General features: G+C 36.1%; 2 protein-coding genes across 2 annotated transcripts in view; one reads left to right on the forward strand and one right to left on the reverse strand.

Moving 5' to 3' along the window:
- The window catches only part of LRBA (LPS responsive beige-like anchor protein), a 621,489-nt gene that overhangs the window by 301,404 nt on the left and 297,942 nt on the right, over positions 1-22,143 (forward strand). The gene's annotated exons all lie outside the window — the stretch shown is intronic.
- Positions 15,531-15,997, reverse strand: LOC108529062 (protein archease-like). The gene is made up of 2 exons (XM_017871143.1): positions 15,659-15,997; positions 15,531-15,608 (listed from the first exon to the last, which is right to left on the reverse strand). The coding sequence occupies exons 1-2, from the start codon at positions 15,986-15,988 to the stop codon at positions 15,531-15,533; spliced, it is 408 nt and encodes a 135-aa protein (XP_017726632.1). The 5' UTR covers positions 15,989-15,997.

Consider the following 22,143-nt stretch of genomic DNA (forward strand, 5'->3'; position numbering starts at 1 on the left):
AACTGAAATTAAGAGAAGGGAGAGATTGAAGTGTGGCGCCAAGATTGAAAGGAGAAAGAGGCTGAGGGATAGTGAGAGAGGTTGGAGAAGAGAGTAAAAAGAGAGGCTCCTTACCTGATTTAAAATTGGTGAGATGTTCCTTGGGCTGGTTGGTCTGAGGACCAGAGTTCATAGGTGGATCTTTCTCCCGGAGCAAAGAGCAGGAGTACAGGGGATTGATCTCCCGAGGGAGGTCCCCCAATCCGAGTCACAGCACCAAATGTCACTCGTGTTCATGTGAATAGACCACCAAACAGGCTTTGTGTGAGCAACAAGGCTGTTTATTTCACCTGGGTGCAGGCAGGCTGAGTCGGAAAAGGGAGTCAGGGAAGGGAGATAGGGGTGGGACTGTTTTATAAGATTTGGGTAGGTAAAGGAAAATTACAGTCAAAGAGGGGTTATTCTCTGGGCAGGAGTAGGGGTCGCAAGGTGCTCAGTGGGGGAGCCTTTTTGAGCCAGGATGAGCCAGGAAAAGGAATTTCACAAGGTAATGTCATCAGTTAAGTCAAGGACTGGCCATTTTCACTTCTTTTGTGGTGGAATGTCATCAGTTAAGGCAGGAACAGGCCATTTTCACTTCTTTTGTGATTCTTCAGTTACTTCAGGCCATCTGGGCACATAAGTGCAGGTCACAGGGGATGCGATGGCTCAGCTTGGGCTCAAAGGCCTGACATAAACTAATTCCATGCTGGATAGTCTATCTTGGGGTCTTGAGGTGTGTGTGTGTGTGTGTGTATGTGTCTGTGTGTGAGAGAGAGAAAGAGAGAGTCAGAGAGAGAGAGAGAATCAGTCTTTTGTTTTGAAATAATTTGAGGCTTTCAGGAAAGTTGTAAGAATAAAGCAGGAACTCCTATTCACTGTTCTCCCAGATCTTGTGATTGTTAAATTTTTGCTACGTTTATTCTCTTTCTCTTTATGCTTTGCTTTTCTGAATTTGAGAGTAAGTTAAAGTCAGGATTCCCTTCTACCTCAAAATACTTGAGTGGAAATTTCCTAAGCAAATTCTCTGTCTTATTCTGGTACAGTTATCAAAATCAGAAGATTAACATTGGCAGGATGCTGTTACTTAATATGCCAACATTACTTGTATTTTTCCAGTTTTCCAACTGGAAAAAAGACTCCATACTGTCTTTTATAGTCAAAGATAGAAAATTTTATATCACAAAAATATTCGTTTTTCTTAAGTTAATGTGTAAACTCAACATATCCATTTAATGTAAACCACTCCATTAAAATAACAGTAGAGTTGATTTGGCATTTAAATATTCTTCATAACAAATTTAAGACATGCAAATTTTATATTTGGATATTTAAATATTCGGTTAATGTGAAAAAATAAATGCTTTAATATAGTCCTACCATTTGTGAAAAAGTGATGAGATTGTACTTGCCTCTCCAGAAATTAAAACACCACTATAAAGGCAGCATATATTAAAAATCTTCCTGATGAAATGAGCAATAGGGAGGAAGATGACATGGTAAATACTTTAGAAACATATTTGGAAAACTGTAAAAGTAGAACTTGGGCATATATTTGAATTTGGTAACCAAAATATAGGATATTTAGAAAGTAGAAATATAAAAGTAGGCATCTGTTACTACCTATAACATTAAGTGGAGGAAAGATACCATGAACAACTTGGAAAAACATAATTCTTATGACTGATAAATGATTAATATATTCACTGTACTAATAATTCCTATAAGAATTATTATATATGAATTATTATATATGAATATGTATATATTCAGGAAAGTTGTAAGAATAAAGTAAAAGTAAAGAATAAAGAATATATCCTGAATATAATATATGAATAAGAAATTCACAAAAGAACCTAAAAGTGACTAGTAAACATGAGAAGGATACTCACACAAATATCCAAGAAAATGCAAATTAGAGAAATTATTATCTATCGATTTTCCAGTCTTCGACTGAGAGAAAGTAAATAGGATGATAACATACTGTTGAAGAGAGTAAAGGAGATGAAAGGGGCAATGCTGTTCTTTTGTATTGCTAACGGAAAGTACATTTTTAGTCTTATGGGAAAGCAATATGGTCCGAGTAATCCAATTTTTGTGAATGTATCTGTTAGGAATAAAAATAATAGTATTTAAAGATAGGTATACATGGCTATTTATTGCAGTATTGTATAAAATTTGGCAAAATAAAAATATGGAAAAAACAAGGAAGTGTTTCTTTAAAGGAAAATTATTTTCTGAAAGAATAGAAGGTTAATAAATTATGAAAAATTTAAGAAGTTGATGGCTTCAGTTTTTAAACATGAGTTTTGACATAGAATTCCNGGGGTTCTTGCCCCCCAGACAAGCGGAGAAGAGGTAGAGACTGGGAGAGAAGGGGTTGGGGGGTTCTTGACCCCCAGAAAAGCGGTACTTGCCACTAAGGGTGAAGGACCAAGGCAGGCGTCCCTGCGTGATTAAACACCAAGGGAAGACTGTCTTCCTGAGTCCGTGACTGGTGCCAGAGTTTTGGGTCCACGGATAAAATGTGTCTCCTTTGTCTCTACCAGAAAAGGAAGGAACTGAAATTAAGAGAAGGGAGAGATTGAAGTGTGGCGCCAAGATTGAAAGGAGAAAGAGGCTGAGGGATAGTGAGAGAGGTTGGAGAAGAGAGTAAAAAGAGAGGCTCCTTACCTGATTTAAAATTGGTGAGATGTTCCTTGGGCTGGTTGGTCTGAGGACCAGAGTTCATAGGTGGATCTTTCTCCCGGAGCAAAGAGCAGGAGTACAGGGGATTGATCTCCCGAGGGAGGTCCCCCAATCCGAGTCACAGCACCAAATGTCACTCGTGTTCATGTGAATAGACCACCAAACAGGCTTTGTGTGAGCAACAAGGCTGTTTATTTCACCTGGGTGCAGGCAGGCTGAGTCGGAAAAGGGAGTCAGGGAAGGGAGATAGGGGTGGGACTGTTTTATAAGATTTGGGTAGGTAAAGGAAAATTACAGTCAAAGAGGGGTTATTCTCTGGGCAGGAGTAGGGGTCGCAAGGTGCTCAGTGGGGGAGCCTTTTTGAGCCAGGATGAGCCAGGAAAAGGAATTTCACAAGGTAATGTCATCAGTTAAGTCAAGGACTGGCCATTTTCACTTCTTTTGTGGTGGAATGTCATCAGTTAAGGCAGGAACAGGCCATTTTCACTTCTTTTGTGATTCTTCAGTTACTTCAGGCCATCTGGGCACATAAGTGCAGGTCACAGGGGATGCGATGGCTCAGCTTGGGCTCAAAGGCCTGACATAAACTAATTCCATGCTGGATAGTCTATCTTGGGGTCTTGAGGTGTGTGTGTGTGTGTGTGTATGTGTCTGTGTGTGAGAGAGAGAAAGAGAGAGTCAGAGAGAGAGAGAGAATCAGTCTTTTGTTTTGAAATAATTTGAGGCTTTCAGGAAAGTTGTAAGAATAAAGCAGGAACTCCTATTCACTGTTCTCCCAGATCTTGTGATTGTTAAATTTTGCTACGTTTATTCTCTTTCTCTTTATGCTTTGCTTTTCTGAATTTGAGAGTAAGTTAAAGTCAGGATTCCCTTCTACCTCAAAATACTTGAGTGGAAATTTCCTAAGCAAATTCTCTGTCTTATTCTGGTACAGTTATCAAAATCAGAAGATTAACATTGGCAGGATGCTGTTACTTAATATGCCAACATTACTTGTATTTTCCAGTTTTCCAACTGGAAAAAAGACTCCATACTGTCTTTTATAGTCAAAGATAGAAAATTTTATATCACAAAATATTCGTTTTCTTAAGTTAATGTGTAAACTCAACATATCCATTTAATGTAAACCACTCCATTAAAATAACAGTAGAGTTGATTTGGCATTTAAATATTCTTCATAACAAATTTAAGACATGCAAATTTTATATTTGGATATTTAAATATTCGGTTAATGTGAAAAAATAAATGCTTTAATATAGTCCTACCATTTGTGAAAAGTGATGAGATTGTACTTGCCTCTCCAGAAATTAAAACACCACTATAAAGGCAGCATATATTAAAATCTTCCTGATGAAATGAGCAATAGGGAGGAAGATGACATGGTAAATACTTTAGAAACATATTTGGAAAACTGTAAAAGTAGAACTTGGGCATATATTTGAATTTGGTAACCAAAATATAGGATATTTAGAAAGTAGAAATATAAAAGTAGGCATCTGTTACTACCTATAACATTAAGTGGAGGAAAGATACCATGAACAACTTGGAAAACATAATTCTTATGACTGATAAATGATTAATATATTCACTGTACTAATAATTCCTATAAGAATTATTATATATGAATTATTATATATGAATATGTATATATTCAGGAAAGTTGTAAGAATAAAGTAAAAGTAAAGAATAAAGAATATATCCTGAATATAATATATGAATAAGAAATTCACAAAAGAACCTAAAAGTGACTAGTAAACATGAGAAGGATACTCACACAAATATCCAAGAAAATGCAAATTAGAGAAATTATTATCTATCGATTTTCCAGTCTTCGACTGAGAGAAAGTAAATAGGATGATAACATACTGTTGAAGAGAGTAAAGGAGATGAAAGGGGCAATGCTGTTCTTTTGTATTGCTAACGGAAAGTACATTTTAGTCTTATGGGAAAGCAATATGGTCCGAGTAATCCAATTTTGTGAATGTATCTGTTAGGAATAAAATAATAGTATTTAAAGATAGGTATACATGGCTATTTATTGCAGTATTGTATAAAATTTGGCAAAATAAAATATGGAAAAAACAAGGAAGTGTTTCTTTAAAGGAAAATTATTTTCTGAAAGAATAGAAGGTTAATAAATTATGAAAATTTAAGAAGTTGATGGCTTCAGTTTTTAAACATGAGTTTTGACATAGAATTCCACCCAGCCATTTTAGTTAATTCTTTTCAGTGTAATTATGATTTTTTATTAATTTTTTATTAATTTGTTATTAATTCTTTTCTTTGTAATATTTGTGGGTACATTGTAGGTGTATTTATGTAGTACATGAGATATTTTGGTACAGGAATGCAGTGCATAATAATCACATCATGGAATATTGGGTATCCATCTCTTCAAGTACTTATCCTTTGGGTTATAAACAATCCAGATATACCATTTTAGTTGCTTTAAAATGCACAATTAAATTATTATTGACTATTGTCTCCTGTTTTGCTATCAAATATTAGATCTTATTCATTCGTTCTATTTTTTCTATACCTTTGATCATCATCACCTCCCCGTGACACCCTCACTACTCTTCCTAGCCTCTGGTAACCATCCTTCCACTATCTCTCTGAGTTCAACTATTTTAATCTCAGAGTTCAGTTGTTCAGAGTTCAATTGAAAAAATTTAATTGTTTTGATTTTTAGATCCCACAAATAAATGAGAACATGAGACGTTTGTCTTTCTGTGCATAGCTTATTTCAGTTAACATAATGATCTCCATTTTCATCCATGTTGTTGCAAATGAAAGAATCTCATTCCTTTTTATGGCCGAATAGTACTCCATTGTGTGTAAGTACCACATTTTCTTTATCCATTCATCTTTTGCTGGACATATAGGTTGCTTCTAAATCTTAGCCATTATAAACAGTGCTGCAACAAACCTGAGAGTACAGATATCTCTTCAGTATATTGATTTCCTTTCTTTTGGATATATACCTAGCAGTGGGATTGCTGGATCGTATAGTAGCTCTATTTTAGATTTCTGAGGGACCTCCAGACTGTTCGTATAGTGATTTTTACTAATTTACCCTCCACCAATAGTGTATGTGGGTTCCTTTTTCTCCACATCCTTGACAGCATTTGTTATTAACTGACTTTTGGATACCAGCCATTTTAACTCAAGTGAGATGATATCTCGTGGTACTTTTGATTTGCATTTCTCTGATGATCAATGATATTGAGCACCTTTTGTTTTGTTTTGTTTTGTTTTGTTTTGTTTTGTTTTGTTTTGTTTTGTTTTTTTGAGACACAGTCTTGCTCTGTTGCCCATGCTGAAGTACATTGACATGATCTTGGCTCACTGCAACCTCCACTGCCCTGCTTCGGACGACCCTCATGGCTCAGCCACACGAGTAGCTGGGATTAAAGACTTGTGCTACCACACCCAGCTAATTTTTGTATTTTTAGTAGAGATTGGGTTTCGCTGTGTTGGTCAGGCTGGTCTTGAACTCCAGGCCTTAAGTGATCTGTCTTCATCAGCCTCCCAAAGTGCTGGGATTACAGGTGTGAGTCTCAGTGCCCAGCCCTTGAACACCTTTTCTTTCTTTCTTTTTTTTCTTTTTTTCTTTTTTTCTTTGAGACAGAGCCTCACTCTGTCACCCAGGCTGGAGTGCAATGATGCGATTTTTGACTTACTGCAACCTCCACCTCCCTGGTTCAAGGGATTCTCATGGCTTAGCCTCCTTAGTAGCTGGAATTAAAGGCCTGTGCCATCATGCCTAGCTAATTCTTGTTTTTTTAGTAGAGATGGGATTTTGCTATATTGGCCAGGCTGATCTCAAACTCCTGACCTCTAGTGATCTGCCCGCTTCGGCCTCCCAAAGTTCTGGGTTTACAGACATGAGCCACTGCACCTGGCCTGAGCACCTTTTCATGTGCCTGTTTGCCATTTGTATGTCTTCTGTTGAGAAATGTCTATTCAAATATTTTGCCCATTTTTAAATTGGATTATTATTTTTTCCTATAGGGTTGTTTGGGTTCCTTACATATTCTGCTTATTAATCTCTTGTCAGATGGGTAACTTTGCAAATATTTTCTTCCATTCTATGGGTTGTCTCTTCACTTTGTTGACTGTTTCTTTTGCTGTGTGGTAGCTTTTTAACTTGATATGATCCCATTTATTCATTTTTGCTTTGGTTGCTTGTGACTATGGGGTATTACTGAAGAAATTTTTGCCCAGACCAGTGTCCTGGAGAGTTTCCTCAGTTTTTTTTTTTGGAGTAGTTTCACAGTTTGAAGTCTTAGATTTAAGTCTTCAATCCATTTTGATTTGATTTTTACATAAGGTGTGAGGTGTAGGGATAAAGGTTCATTCTTCTGCATATGGATAACTAGTTTTCCCCGTGCCATTTATTGAAGAGAGTGTCTTTTCCCCAATGTTTGTCCTTGGCACCTTTGTTGAAAATTCATTTCCTGTAGCTATGTGGGTTTGTTTCCGGGTCCTCTTTTTGTTCCATTGGCTTATGTGTCTGTTTTTATTCTAATACCATTCTCTTTTGGTTACTATAACTCAGTAATATAATTTGAAGTCAGATAATCTAATTCCTCCAGTTTTATTCTTTTTGCTCAGGATAGCTTTGGCTATTTTGAGTCTTGATTCCACATAAATTTTAGGATTTTTTAAAAATTTCTTTGAAGAATGTCATTAGCATTTTGATAGAGATTGCATTGAATCTGTAGATTGCTTTGTGTAATATGGGTATTTTAACAGTATTGATTTGCCAATCCATAAACATAGAATATCCTTCCATTTTTTAATATTCTCTTCAATTTTCCTTATCAGTGATTTATTGTTTTTATTATAGACATCTTTCACTACTTTCATTAAATTTATTTCTAGGTATTTAATTTTATATGTTTCTGTTGTAAATGGGTTACTTTTTTGAATTCATGTTCATATTGTTCACTGTTGGCACATAGGTATGATACTGATACTGACTGATTGCTTGAGATGGGATCTCACTCTGTCACCCAGGCTGGGATATAGTGACACAGTCATGGCTCACTGTAGCATTAAACTTCTTGGCTCAATCAGTCTGCCCACCTCCTGAGTAGCTGGCACTAGAGGCATGTGCCACCATGTCCAGCTAATTTTTGTATTTTTTATAGAGGCAGGGTTTTACCATGTTGCCCAGCTGGTCTCGAACTCCTGGGCTCAAATAGTCCATCTCCTTATCTTCGCTAAGTGCTGGGATTACAGACATGAGCCATTATGCCCGGCCAGTACTCATTTTGGTGTGTTGGTTTTTGTATACTGCAACTTTACTGATTTTTTTAAATCAGTTCTAATAGTTTTTTGGTGGACTCTAGGTTTTTCTAAAAATAAGATAGTATCGTCTGCAAATAAAGATAATTTGACTTACTCCTTTCAAATTGAAATGCTCTTTATCTCCTTCTCTTGTTGGGTTACTCTAGCTAAGACTTCCAGTACTATGTTGAATAATAGTGGTGAAAGTAGGCGTTCTTGTCATGTTCCAGATCTTAGAGGAAAGGCTTTCAGTTTTCTCCAATCAGTATGATACTGGTTGTGGGTCTGTCATATATGGCTTATTATGTTAAGGCATATTCCATCTGTATCAGGTTTTTTTTGAGGGTTTTTATCATGAAGGGATGTTGTACTTTATCTGATGCTTTTTTAGCATCAATTGAAATGATCATTTTTTTTATCCTTCATTCTGTTGATACCTTGTATCACATTGATTGATTTACATATATTGAACCATCCTTGCATCCCTAAGATAAATCCCACTTGGTCATGATTAATGACCTTTTTAATGTATTTTAAATTCAGTTTGCTAGTATTTTCTTGAGGATTTTTGCATCAATATTCACCAGTGAGATTAGCCTGTAGTTTTCTTTTTTAAATATGTCTTTGGTTTTAGTATCAGGGTAATATTGGCCTTGTAGAATGAGTGTGGAATTCTTCCCTCTTCTCTATTTTTTGGAATACTTAGGGTATGATTGGTATTAGTTCTTAAAATGTTTGTTAGAATTCAGTGAAGCCATCTGGCCCCACGCTTTTCTTTATTGTGAGACTTTTTATTAAGGCTTCACTCTTGTCACTTGTTATTGGTCTGTTCAGGTTTTAGATTTCTTCATGATTCAATCTCGGTAGGTTTATGTATCTAGGAATTGATCCATTTCTTCTAGATTTTCAAAATTTATTGACATATAGTTGCTCATAGTAGCCACTAATGATCCATTGAATTTCTACAGTATCAGTTGTAATGTCTCCCTTTTCATACCTGATTTCATTTATTTGGAGCTTCTCTTTTTCTTAGTCTCACTAAAAGGTTGTCAGTTTTGTTTATCTTTTTAAGAAGCCAACTGTTTGTTTCATTGCTCTTCTGTATTGTTTTCTTCATTTCAAATTCATTTATTTCTTCTCTGAACTTTAGTATTTCTTTTCTTCTACTAATTTTGAGTTCAGTTTTGCTCTTACTTTTCTAGTTCTTTAAGATGCATTATTAGGTTATTTATTTGAAGTTTTTCTTTTTTTTTGATGTGGGTATTTATAGCTATAAATTCCCTTCTTAATACTGCTTTCACTGTATCCTGTATGTTTTAGTATGTTGTGTTTTTATTATCATTTGTTTGAAGAAATTTTTCAATTTTATTCTTTATTTCTTCGTCATTACACTGGTGATTCAGGAACATATTGTTTAATTTCAATATATTTGTATGGTTTTTAATATTCCTGTTATTATTAATTTATAGTTATATTTCATTGTGGTCAGAGAAGATGCTTGATATTTCAGGTTTTTTGAATGTTTTAAGACTTGTTTTGTGAACTAACATATGGTCTGTTCTTGAGAATGACCCATGTGCTGAGGAGAAGAATGTATATTCTGCAGCCGTTGGATGAAATGTTCTGTAAATATATGGCCGGGCTTGGTGGCTCACGCCTGTAATCCCAGCACTTTGGGAAGCTGGTGCAGGTGGATCACCTGAGGTCAGGAGTTTGAGACCAGCCTGGCCAACATGGCAAAATTCTGTCTCTACTAAAAATACAAAAATTAGCCAGGTGTGGTGGCGTGCGCCTGTAATCCCACCTACTCAGGAGGCTGAAGTAGGAGAATTGCTTGAACCTGGAAGATGGAAGTTGTGGTGAGCCAAAATCATGCCACTGCACTCTAGCCTGGGTGACAGAGCAAGACTATCTCAAAAACAAAACAAAACAAAACAAAAAAAGTTCTGTAAATATCTTTAGATCCACTGTTCTGTAGTACAGATGACGTCTGCTGTTTCTGTTTTGACTTTCTTTGTCTATGAGATCTGTCCAATGCTGAAAGTGGGATATTTTGGTGTCTCTAACTATTATTATATTGGAGTCTATCTCTCTCTTTAGTTCTCATAATATTTTCCTTATATATTTGGTTGCTTCAGTGTTGGATGCATGATATAGTTTGGCTCTGTGTCCCCATCCAAATCTCATCTTGAATTGTAATCCCCACAAGTTGAGGGAGGGACCTATAAATCCCCATGTGTCAAGGGAGGCAAGTGATTGGATCCCTGGGGGACAGTTTCTTCCATGCAGTTCTTGTAATAGTGAGTGAGTTCTCATGAAATCTGATGATTTTATCAGTGTTTGGAAATTCCTCTTTCGCTCTTCTTTTTCCTGCCAACTTGTGAAGAAGGTGCCAGTTTCCCCTTCGACCATGATTGTAAGTTTCCTGAGGTCTCCCAACCATGTCAATTTGTGAGTCAATTAAACCTCTTTCCTTTATAAATTGCCCAGTCTTGGGTAGTTCTTTATAGCGGTGTGAAAACGGACTAATACAGTGCATATTTATTTACAATCATTATATCCTCTTGCTGGATTGACTCCTTTATCACTATATAATGACCGTCTTTGTCTCTTCTTACAATTTTTTTCTTAAAATCTATTTTGTCTGATTAAGGTAGCTACTCCTGCTCTGTTTTGTTTCCACTGGCTTGGAATATCTGTTTTCATCTCTTTATTTTCAGTTTATGTGTATCTTTATAAGTGAAGTGTGTTTCTTATAAGGAACAGATCATTAGATCTTCTTTTTAAATTCATTCAGCCACTTTATTTCTTTTAATTGGAGAGTTTAGTACATTTACATTTAATGTTATTATTGATAAGTACAGACTTACTGCTGCAATTTTGTTATTTGCTTTCTGGTTGTTTTGCGGACTTCTCTTCCTTTTTTCTCTTCCTTGTCTTCCTTGTAGTGAAGGTGGTTTTCTCTGGTGGTATGATTTAATTTCTTGCTTTTTATATTTTGTGTACCCATTGTATTTGTTTCAGTTTGAGGTTATTATAAAGCTTGCCAACACAATCTTATAACCTGTTATGTAAAACTAATGGAAACCACACTTCACACTGATTGCATAAACAAAAGGAACCTAATAAAAGTACACTATAACTTTGTCTCTCTAGTTTTACGCTTTCTGTTGTTTTTCTTTTTATCTTATTGTACTATCTATGTCTGGAAAAGTTTTTGTAGTTATTATTCATTGGTTCATTATTTAGGCTTTCTACTTGGTGTATTTATACATTCCAATTACAATGTAATACTATTCTGTGTTTTTCTGTGTGCTTACTATTACCAGTGAGATTTGTATCTTCAGATGGTCTCTTCTTGCTCATGAACATCCTTTTCTTTCAGACTGTAGAGCTCCCTTTAGCATTTCTTTTAGGACAGGTCTGGTGTTGATGAAATCCTTTAGTGTTTGTTTGACTGGGAAAGTCTTTTTATCTCCTTCATGCTTAAAGGATATTTTCACTGGATATATTATTCTAGAGTAAAAGTGTTTTTCTTTCAGCACTTTGAATACATCATGCCACTCTTGTGGCCTGTAAGGTTTCCACTGAAATGTCTGCTGCCAGATGTATTGAAGCACCATTGTATGTTATTTCTTTTCTCTTGCTGCTTTTAGAATCCTTTCTTTATTCTTGACCTTCAGATTATTAAATGCCCAGAGGTAAGCTTCTTTCTGCTTGCTGTTATATAAGCTTCTTTTACTTGAATTTGATATCTTTCTCAGGGTTGGGGAAGTTCTCTGATTATTCTTTTGAATAAACTTCCTACCCTTCTCTTTTTATCTACCTCTTCTTTAAAGCTATTAACTCTTATATTTGACCCTTTGAAGCTGTTTTCTGATAGGCATGCTTCATTTTTTCTTATTCCTTTTTTTCTCCTCTCTATATTTTCAAATAGCCTGTCTTCAAGCTCACTACTTCTTTCTTGATCAGTTCTGCTATTATGAGACTCTGATGACTCTGATGCATTCTTTGGCATGTTAATTGCATTTTTCAATTATAGAATTTCTGATATATATATTTAAATTTTTTTATTTTTATTTTTTGAGACAGGGTCTGGCTCTGTCACCCAGGCTGCAGTACAGTGGTAGGATCTCAGCTCACTGTAACCTCCACCTCCCGACTCATTCTGCTTGATTTAAAAAAATACTTTAATCCTTTTGTTAAATTTATCTGATAGAATTCTGAATTTCTTCTCTGTGTTATCTTGATTTTCTTTGCGTTGCCTCAAAACAGCTATTTTGAATTGTCTATCTGAGTTGTCGTATGTCTCTGTTTCTTCAGAATTGTTCCCTGGTGCCTTATTTAGTTCATTGGTGAGGTCATGTTTTTGTGGGTGATGTTTATACTTGCTAATGTTCTTCAGTCTATGAGCATTGAAGAGTTAGTTATTTATTATACTCTTCACGGTCTGGGCTTGTGACTATTCTTCTTGGGAAGGCTTTCCAGGTATTTGAAAGGACTTGGACCCCAACCCCAATAAGTCTGTGTTTTTTGCGACTCGTAGAGGTACCGTTTTGGTGGTCTTAGATAATATGTGGAAGAATTATCTGGATTACCAGCCAGAGACTCTTGTTCTTTTCCTTTTCTCCCATACAGACAGAGTCTGTCTCTCTTTGCTGAGCCACCTGGAACTGAGGATGTGGTGGTGCAATTAAGTCTGTGGCCACCACGACTGGGACTGCACTGGGTTAGACCTGAAACCTGCACAGCACTGGGTCTTGCCCAAGTTTCTTCCCTTCAGGACCATGAGTTCCCACAGGCTCCAGGAATGTCCAGAGGTGCTGTCTGGGAGCCACGGACTGGAGTTAAACAGCTTAGCAATTTACTTGATAATATTCTATTCTACTGTCGTTATGCCTGCACTCAAACCACAATACAGTCTTTCCTACTCTTTTCTTCACTTTCCATAGGCAGAGGTGCCTCTCCCTGTGGCCAACCCCACCACCGGTCCACAGGGGATTCCTTCAGACCACCACTGATGTTTACTGAGAGCCTAGGGACTCTTCTTTCAGCTTGTGGTGAATGCTGCCACACCTGAGACTCGCTTTTTAGGGCAGTGAGCTCCCCTCTGTCCCAGAGCAGATCCAGAAATGCTGTCCAAGAGCCTAAGCCTGGACTTTGGGACCCCAAGAGCCAGCTTATTGCTCTGCCCCCAGCCGAGTTGGTACATAGGATGCAAGACAAAGTTCCCTTTATTTTTCCCCTCTGCTTTTCTGAAAAATTAGTAGTGTTTCACTCTAGGCACCATAGCTGGGAATATGCTGGGTCACCCCTGAAGCTAGTAAGTCTCAGAGCCCAAGACACATGGTATATTCCCCTCATTATCACTGCCGGTTATTCGGGGCCCAAGAGTTCTTTAATCTTCAGGTGATGAATCCTACCAGGATTGATGAATCCTACCAGGCCTGGGTTCTCACCTTCAAGACAGTGGCTTCCCTTTTGATTCAGTTTGTGTCTAGAATTGAAATACCATCCGAGAGCTAAGGCCTGGGAATGGGGCCTCATGACTCTGCCTGGTGCCCTCTCCTACTGTGGCTGAGCTGGTGTCCAAGTCAAAGTCCTCTTTATTCTTTGCTTTCCTCTCCTTAAGCAGAACCGGGAGTAACTTTCATTGCTATGAGAGCTTCACTGCCTGGGATTAGGGCAGGGATGATGCAAGCACTTCCTTCGCCATGCAAGCTGGTGTCTCTCTAGGTCACATGCCACCCTAGTTCACTGTTCCTAAGCCCAATCTAACACTAGGAGGTGCCTAGAAATTGCAGTCCTTGGGTCCTAGTCTGCCTTTCAAGTTTATCTAGGACCCCAGAGTACTTTAGCCTGGGTGGTGAGACTTGCAAGAAACTCATGTTCTGTCCCATGGGGTATGTGATTCCCCTCTGGCTAGGGCTGGTCCTCATGCTCCCTCTGTGGAAGGAGCTGAGCATAGCTTCATTCTCTGCTGTAACAGGGCAGCACTGAGACGAATGTAAAGTCCTCCAGTCACTGAACTCTCTTTCCTCAAAGTGTAGTTTCTGTCTGCAGTGCATGGCCACTGATGGGCGATGGGGCAGAGGTGGCATCAGTCATTCAAATCTGTCTCTCCTGCCCCGCTCAATGCTTCTTTCCATGATATGAAGTTAAAAGCAAGTACTGTGATCACTCACCTGATTTTTGGTTCTTGTGATGGTGCTTTACTACGTGCAGATAATTGTTAAAATTTGGTGTTGCAGCAGGGTGGACGAACGGGATAGGCCTGTATTCTGCCATTGTGCTCTACCCTTCTCTGATGTTGCTGATTTTTATGTTACATATGTCAATTCATACCCTCTTATGGAAGCTGAGGATATTAAACACTTGTATGTTCCTTTTCTTTTCTCTACCCTCACCTCCTATTTTATAAAATATTTATAAAAACTATTTTTAAAGTTATATTTTAATTTTCATGTTGTCTAAATTTATAACATTCATGTTTATAATCACATTTCTTGTAGTACTTGAATTTTTGTTCTTTATTTAGGTGAATTCAATACACACTCTTCATTTCACCCCCTTTTATTAGTCGCAACTTAATTTCTGGATTCTTTCTTTTGACTCAGTTCTTAATTGGCTGCATTTCATGGTTATTCTTTTTTCCACAAGGGGCTTATGTGTGTTGTAAACTTAAGGTTCTTCCATGTTTAAGAATATTTGCTTGCTGTCTTTATATTTGAATGGCATTCTGCTTAACTTTATATATTTTTCTTCTGGGTGTGGAAATATATTTTCTCAAATTATTTTTTTTTTTCCAAATTGGATTTAGTACCAGGCTGCTGCTGACATCAGCGTTCCATTCTAGGGGGAGGCTGGAGGGCTCACATTGCAATGGAAGGGCATGAGGCACCTGCTGCCACAGCAGATAATCAACAAATGAATGACCATAACTGCCCCCTAGGAATTGAAGAATTCTTTAAAGTTTGACTCTTTGGGGAACACAGACCAAGGATGTGCCCTGATTTTGCATTTCTGAAAGTCACAGTTCAAGTTATAAATTTCTGGCCAGGTGTGGTGGCTCGCACCTATAATCCCAGCACTTTGGGAGGCCAAGGTGGGCGGATCACTTGAGGTCAGGAGTTCAAGAACATCCTGGCCAACAAGGTGAAACCCCATCTCTACTAAAAATACAAAAATTAGCCAGGCATGAGGTGGCACATGCCTGTAGTCCCAGCTACTCGGGAGGCTGAAGCATGGGAATTGCTTGAACCTGGAAGGCAGAGGCTGCAGTGAGCCGAGATCATGCCACTGCACTCCGGCCTGAGTGACAGAGCAATAGTCCATCTCAGAAAAAAAAAAAAAGAAAAAAACGTTATAAATTTCTGTTCTACAGTTACCGTATATCAAAAGATACTGTAGAAATTAATTCACATTGTCTTCCCCAAAGGAAGAGAAAAAAAATAAAAAACAGTTCTTAGGAGTCTTTTCTTTTTTGGTCTTAAATGTCAATGATCACAAAAACTTCTGGGTTTTCTTTATTATAGACCTGCATTGCCGAATATGTTATAACTTTGACTTCTGTTCCGTGAGAGTGCTTGGACAATGAAAATTCTTCTCTGCACCCAGTTGATTGTAATTTGAAATGTTTTTGATCAATACAAAGTACTTTTACTTTCCAGGGTATGAAGAATTCATCAGCATTGGACTTACAAAGCCACTCATTTAAAAAGTGAAAAAGAAAAGTAGAAACTCCTTGGGTTTCTACTTCTATTGTTTGGAGAGGCTCCACAGTCCCAGTATCTGTCATGTAACCAAACATGGCCATTGCACATTGCTCAAATGCTTCCTCCAAAGTATCTCCCCATGTGTGTAACTGGACATCTGCTGTATGATCCAGACACTCGTAATTCCTATTGACTGGTGGATAGTTGGCCTTGATCGCCTTCTGTTCTTCAGTAAAATTGTAATCTCTAACATCTCCCTCTTTCTGTGCCATGACTGCCTTGCTTGACTTAATTTTTTTGGGTAACACTTAAATTCCCTTAGAACTTTGTAGACATTGCTTTGTTATCTTTTGACTTTGAATGTTGCTTTCAGAGGACAGTCTGATATTTTCCCTCAATTTTGATTTGCTTTTGTGTCTTCTGCCTGTGATTTCTTTGTCCACAAAATTCTTTAAGAGGAATGAATATGGCTCCGCCCGGGGCCGCAGTGGCTTCCAAAGCCTGGTAATCCCAGCAACTTTGGGAGGCCGAGAACCGGGCGGATCAACGGAGGTCAGGAGATCGAGAACCATCCTGGCTAACACGGTGGAAACCCCGTCTCTACTAAAAAAATACAAAAAAACCTAGCCGGGAAGAGGTGGCGGGCACCTGTAGTCCGGTCAGCTAACTCAGGGAGGCCTGAGGACAAGGAGAAGTTGGCGTGAACCCCAGGGAAGGCGGAGCTTGCAAAGTGAGGCTTGAGATTCGCCACTGCACTCTAGTCCGGGCGAACAGAGGCAGACTCCGCCTGCAAAAAAAAAAAAAAAAAAAAAAAAAAAAAAGAGGAATATGGCTCAATATTGAACATTATTTATCAAATTATCCTGGGACATAGTTTCTTGTTATAATCGGCAGATTCTGACTTTTCCTTCAGTTCTTAGCAAATTTTTTAATACCATTTTCACTTTGTTTTGTTTTTCCTTACTTAGTAACACTTAATAATATTATGCTAGCTATATGTTTGTCTTTCACATGTATTAGTTATTCCTTAGTTGCTTGACTTTCTTTAACCCTTAGCCTTATTTTTCCACCAGTAAGTACATTTTTAATGTTTTAATGTTTTATTTTTTCTGGGATATTTATTTGTAACTTATTTATTATGTCTATAAAGCTTATGTTTTGTTTCTAATTTTGTTTATTTAGGACTTTAGCCTCTTTCCTTAGTCACTTACTTTATTTTGAATTTTATTTGCATTATGTTTTTGTTATGTTGTTCAATAGAAAAAATAATCATGAAGAATTTTCTTTGAGTTATACTTTCTCATCAGATTTTTTGTCTTTTCTAAAGTTTTATTTTAAATCTATTAACTTATCTATTTGTTGATTGATTGGTGCTGCATGTTTGTGTAGCTACCATGCTTTTTTGTTTCGTTGTGTTCATTGTTAGAATGCTCTGTGCAGATATTCTGTTGGCTTACACAACGGGATATCTTAGTGACTTATTTTCCTCTCCATCCTCTGTGTAAAGGTAATATTTCCCCCATCTGAGCTACAGTTTGATTTTTGTAGAGTATCCTATAGCCTATCATGAAGAGAAAGCACTATTTGAAATAGGTGAGGGGACTTTCTTAGAAATCCTCAATTTTTTTCTAAGATTTTGTTCAATATTTCCTACCAAGTTCATTCTATCTCGTTAGACTATAGACAGTTCTCATGGGAAGATGTGCTTAGGCTTTGAATCATTTTCCTCAGTCATTTAACAGAAGAGAGTCGAGTCGAGTTTACTTCAGTTTTAGTGAATCAGCACCATTTTTCAGTTTCTTGCTTCATCAGTATTTGTTCTGTAAGTTTTTCTGACATCTCCAGGTAGAAGGAGAAAGAGGTAATGTTACCTACTCAATCTGTTTCTCTCTGTATTTGAAGGCATTAAGAAAATTATCAGAATTTTGTCAACTTACCAATGTTGCTTTGGGGGCATGGGGACATGATTAAGAACTAAGCCTTGTTGCTCCCTCAGTTCTAGAACCAGTTTGTTTTTGTTCCCCTTGGCAACCAATTTTTTGATGTTTGGTGATTTATGGTGTGTTCCTTACATTGTTTCATTATTTTAAAATTATTTTGTTATTTATTTATTTATTTTTTGCTGATTTGTTTTGGAATTGAGGAAGAAGAAAATGTAATTGCAATATCAGCCTACCATCCTAACCTGGAACCTATTTCTTAGTGTACTTTCTAATTAATTATGGAGAAGTTTTCTTTGTTGTAACTGTGGGTTAAGAGTGCACTTTTTAAAAATTTGAAATTTAGTGATTGTGGTGGTGGGTAGTGTATGTGTTCTTTTGTGTATGAATGAGAGAGAATAATGGAGTAAACGCAGAATTGGTGTATGAATGAGAGAGAACGAGGAAGGTGGAAATGTGGAATTGAAAATTGAAGAAATGTTTCTAAAACACTCTGTCGTGAAAGAGATTAAATTGATTTGATCTGAACAGTATATATATTTTCGATTTAGGTAAAGAATGATGGTGCCAACAGTAGCTAATATTTCATGAATCCTTATGCTATTTCAGTAGCTATTAGAGGTGTGTATAAGTAGTAACTAATTCTTACAACAAACCTCTGAGGTAGTATGGATATTATCCCTCATTTTATAAGTTTGAAAATAGCATAAAGCAGAAATAACCTAGAGTTACAGCTTGGATCCATATCCGGGTACTCTGTCTTCCAATTACTAATCTATGAATTTGGTTCAAATTTTATTAGATTTCTAAAGAATGTGTGAATAAGATCTAATCCTGGAATACATTACAGCTTTATTCTAAGCTATTTAATTTTATGTTTTGTCTAATACAGTTTTTCATTTTAATCATTATTGTGCTGTGAGATTTACAATATTGTATAGTAATATTTTAAGGTGTTACAATAAAATATCTAAATAAAACAAGAAATATTTCCAAATAAACATTGTTTTTACTTAAAATTTTAGCAAAGAAAATATATTTGTTCATGTCTTCTACATCAGAGTCAATTTTAAGAGAGCAAACATATTTTTTCTTGTGTATACTAGTCTTTACCCTTTTTCAACAAACTTCAATTGGTTGAAGCATGTTCATGTTTTAACTGTATTGCTCTTAAACAATACTCTGCAGGATGAGTCATTTTTTTTTTGAGACAGCTTATATTTTAAAGGTTATCTGTATTCAGCCTTGAATTCATGCTGTACATTCTTAAATAATGTAACTGAATTTTATCTACTGCTAGTTACCTCCTTCTGCAAAAAAAGAGATGTTGTCATCTTTTGAATGTACCATTTGTGGTTGTAAAGTAGCTGACTTGTTTCATTTATTATCAAAGGATTGATGACAGTGTAGATGTGCAATGTGCATCTCTTTAGTTCATTGGATGCTTATCATTGGAGTGGGATATCCTTGACGTTTTATGCTGTTGGTTTATGGAGAGGTTCCATGAATGTCATGACATCATTGATTAGCTGTACATCTTAACTTTGTTTCTGAATCTTATGGTTATAAACAGAATATTTATGAAAAAAATTATGTCATGCAGAACATTGTACCTTGTAAACATTGTGCATGTGTTAATATACACGTTTCCTGGCAATCATTTTTGTAAAGAATGTTGTCTTTCAGAATTTTAGTTTCTTTGAACTAATGTGATATATCTGTAAAACATATGTGCTGATGATTATCACTTAGTGATTTTACTTTTAGGAATGTATATGAGTTAAAATCCACTTCAGTAAGAATTTTCAAATGTTCTTTGGGCCAATGTTGCTTTGAATTTTATCTAACATGCTGTAGAGCTCACTTGTTGCTAGCTTCAGTAGAACTGCAAACCAGGTGGTCTCTCAGTTTTTTTGAAGTAATGAAAATGGAGTCTTTTTTTATTAAATAAAGACCATGAAAACACTGATTATTATTATGATTATTATTACCATTATTATTTTGAGACAGAGTCTCACTGTGTCACCCAGGCTGGAATGTTGTGGTGCAGTCTTGGCTCACTGCAACCTGAACCTCCTGGATTCAAGTGATTTTCCCACCTCAGCCTCCCAAGTAGCTGGGACTAGAGGTGCACACCACCACACCTGGCTAATTTTTGTTTTGTTTTTTGTAGAGATGGAGTTTCATCATATTGCCCAGGCTGGTCTCAAACTCCTGAGCTCAGGCCTCCCAAAGTGCTGGGATTATATATATGAGCTGCTATGTCTGGCAAATATAGCAGTCTATATATATTTTTAGATGAAGAATTCAAATATGTTTTCCAATTAGCAAGCAAAATATTTTATTAAAATAGTGAACATTTTGTGAGTACTTTTAAATTTCTAAAATAAACATTTTATAGTACCACTTATTTTTCTGAATTCTTAACAAATATAAAATAAATTATCAAACAATCCTTTGAGGTAAATGTTATTATTTTCAGCCCAGTTTTACATATGAGAAAACTATAGCGAGGCTCAGTGATTTGTTCTAGGTCATATAGCTAGTATGTAATGAAGCTTGAACTTGAACCCGGTAGTCTGATACCTAGTATAAACTGATGATCTTTTTGCATGTGGCCTCTCTAATATCATCTATTAAGTGATTTAGTACGCATTGTCTCATTTCAGTACCACGACACATCTTTGATATATGTATGCAAGGTAGATTGAGTGAATGTGATTTAGCTTTGATCACAGAACAATTAAATCCATGATTGTGAACTGGAACCCAGGTTTCATAACAATAACCCAGGACAGTCTGTCCCCATTGCCTCTGTCGACTTCATGGCAGTGTTTTCCTATTGTAATAATATATTATATTATTGAACATATTCTTGACAGTTCTAAGGAATGTGAAACATTTTAACAATTACATATTTTAGTGTTATGTATTTTAGGGCAATGTATATACCAATTTTAGAGCTAATCATGATAAATTATTCAATTTTCTCCTAAGTGGTTGCTTTTTTCCTTAGTGATGGATTTTAAATTTAAAAATGTTTATTTTCTAATTATAGAAATGAAGTATTTTTTAATATAGGAAATTTAGAAAATAAGAAATGTAAATAATAAAAGTCATTTATTGTCTAGCTTGAACATCTGTTTATCTTTGTTGGATTTTGCTTTTTGTTTTTGACTAATTTGAAATAACTATAGCTGTAAAACAAGTTGCGAAGCTAATGCAAAGGTCCTATCTATTTTTTACCCTAGTTTCTTTTTTTTTGAGACGGAGTTTCGCTCTGTCGCCCAGGCTAGAGTGCAGTGGCTTGATCTCATCTCACTGCAAGCTCCGCCTCCCGAGTTTACGCCATTCTCCTGTCTCAGCCTCCCAAGTAGCTGGGGCTGCAGGCACCCACCACCACGCCCAGCTAGTTTTTTGTATTTTTTAGTAGAGATGGGGTTTCACCATGTTAGCCAGAATGGTCTGGATCTCCTGACCTCGTGATCCGCCCGTCTCGGCCTCCCAAAGTGCTGGGATTACAGGCGTGAGCCACCGTGCCCGGCCCCCTATTTTCTTTTTGTTTTATACACATATACTCATTTAACTTATTAACTGAATCTACCCATTCACTAAATTAGAGTCATATGCATGCTTCTTTAAAATCTGACAATAAAATAATGTATTGCTAGCAATTTGCCATTTGTGAAAATTTTTGAAAATGTGATTTGTAACAGCTATTTATATTTCCAATATAAATATGTACTTATTTATTTTATCAGTCTTCATTCTTACACATTTAAATTATGTATATTTTGCTTTTGTAAATAAAGCTTTGAGGAATTTAGTGTTCAGAAATCTTTATTTACGTTTCTGATTTTTTAGTTGACTAAAGTCTTTTAAGTGAAAATCTAGGATCAGAGAATGAATTTTGAGAAACTTTATACTTTTTTCTTGTTTCTGTGTTCCATTGCGATAATTGAATAATTTTCAGTTTGATAAATAAAAGCATGTAGACTCTTGTTTACAGTTCGCATTGCATTTAATTTCTAGTGAGAATGAACACTGCTTCATTATAATCATGATAGTTTTAATGTTTTTAACGTCTATTTGTTTCCTTTGCTCATTAAAACAAAATCTGTGTTAGCGATTTTCTTACTGATTTTTATATGACTTTATATGATAAGGGTTTTTTCCTGTTTTATTTGTTGTAATATTTTCCCCCAGAACTTTCTTTTATCATGATTTGTATTATAGATTTATAGTCTCTTAAATTGTAATACAATTTAATTTAAAGTTTTCCTTTATTATAGCTTTCCTTATTTTTAAGTTTAGTAAATTATTTTACATTTCAAGATTATTTAAGTGTTCTCTTGTGTATTCTAGAATTTCCGTGGTTTTATATATATATACTTTTTTCTTGTTTCTCTGTGGTTTTATATATTTATATATATAAAAACATTTTAACAATTTTTATTGGTTTTATATATATTTATATATATGTGGTT

This window comes from Rhinopithecus bieti, unplaced genomic scaffold, assembly GCF_001698545.2.
Source record: "Rhinopithecus bieti isolate Rb0 unplaced genomic scaffold, ASM169854v2 scaffold_3878, whole genome shotgun sequence".
Taxonomy (NCBI): Eukaryota; Metazoa; Chordata; class Mammalia; order Primates; family Cercopithecidae; genus Rhinopithecus; species Rhinopithecus bieti.

Coding starts and splice junctions, on each gene's coding strand:
- LOC108529062 (XM_017871143.1), bottom strand. CDS start 15,988: ATGGCACAGAAAGAGGGAGATGTTAGAGATTACAATTTTACTGAAGAA. Junction 15,609..15,658: donor TCATACCCTGGAAAGTAAAA/GTACTTTGTATT, acceptor AACTGGGTGCAG/AGAAGAATTTTCATTGTCCA.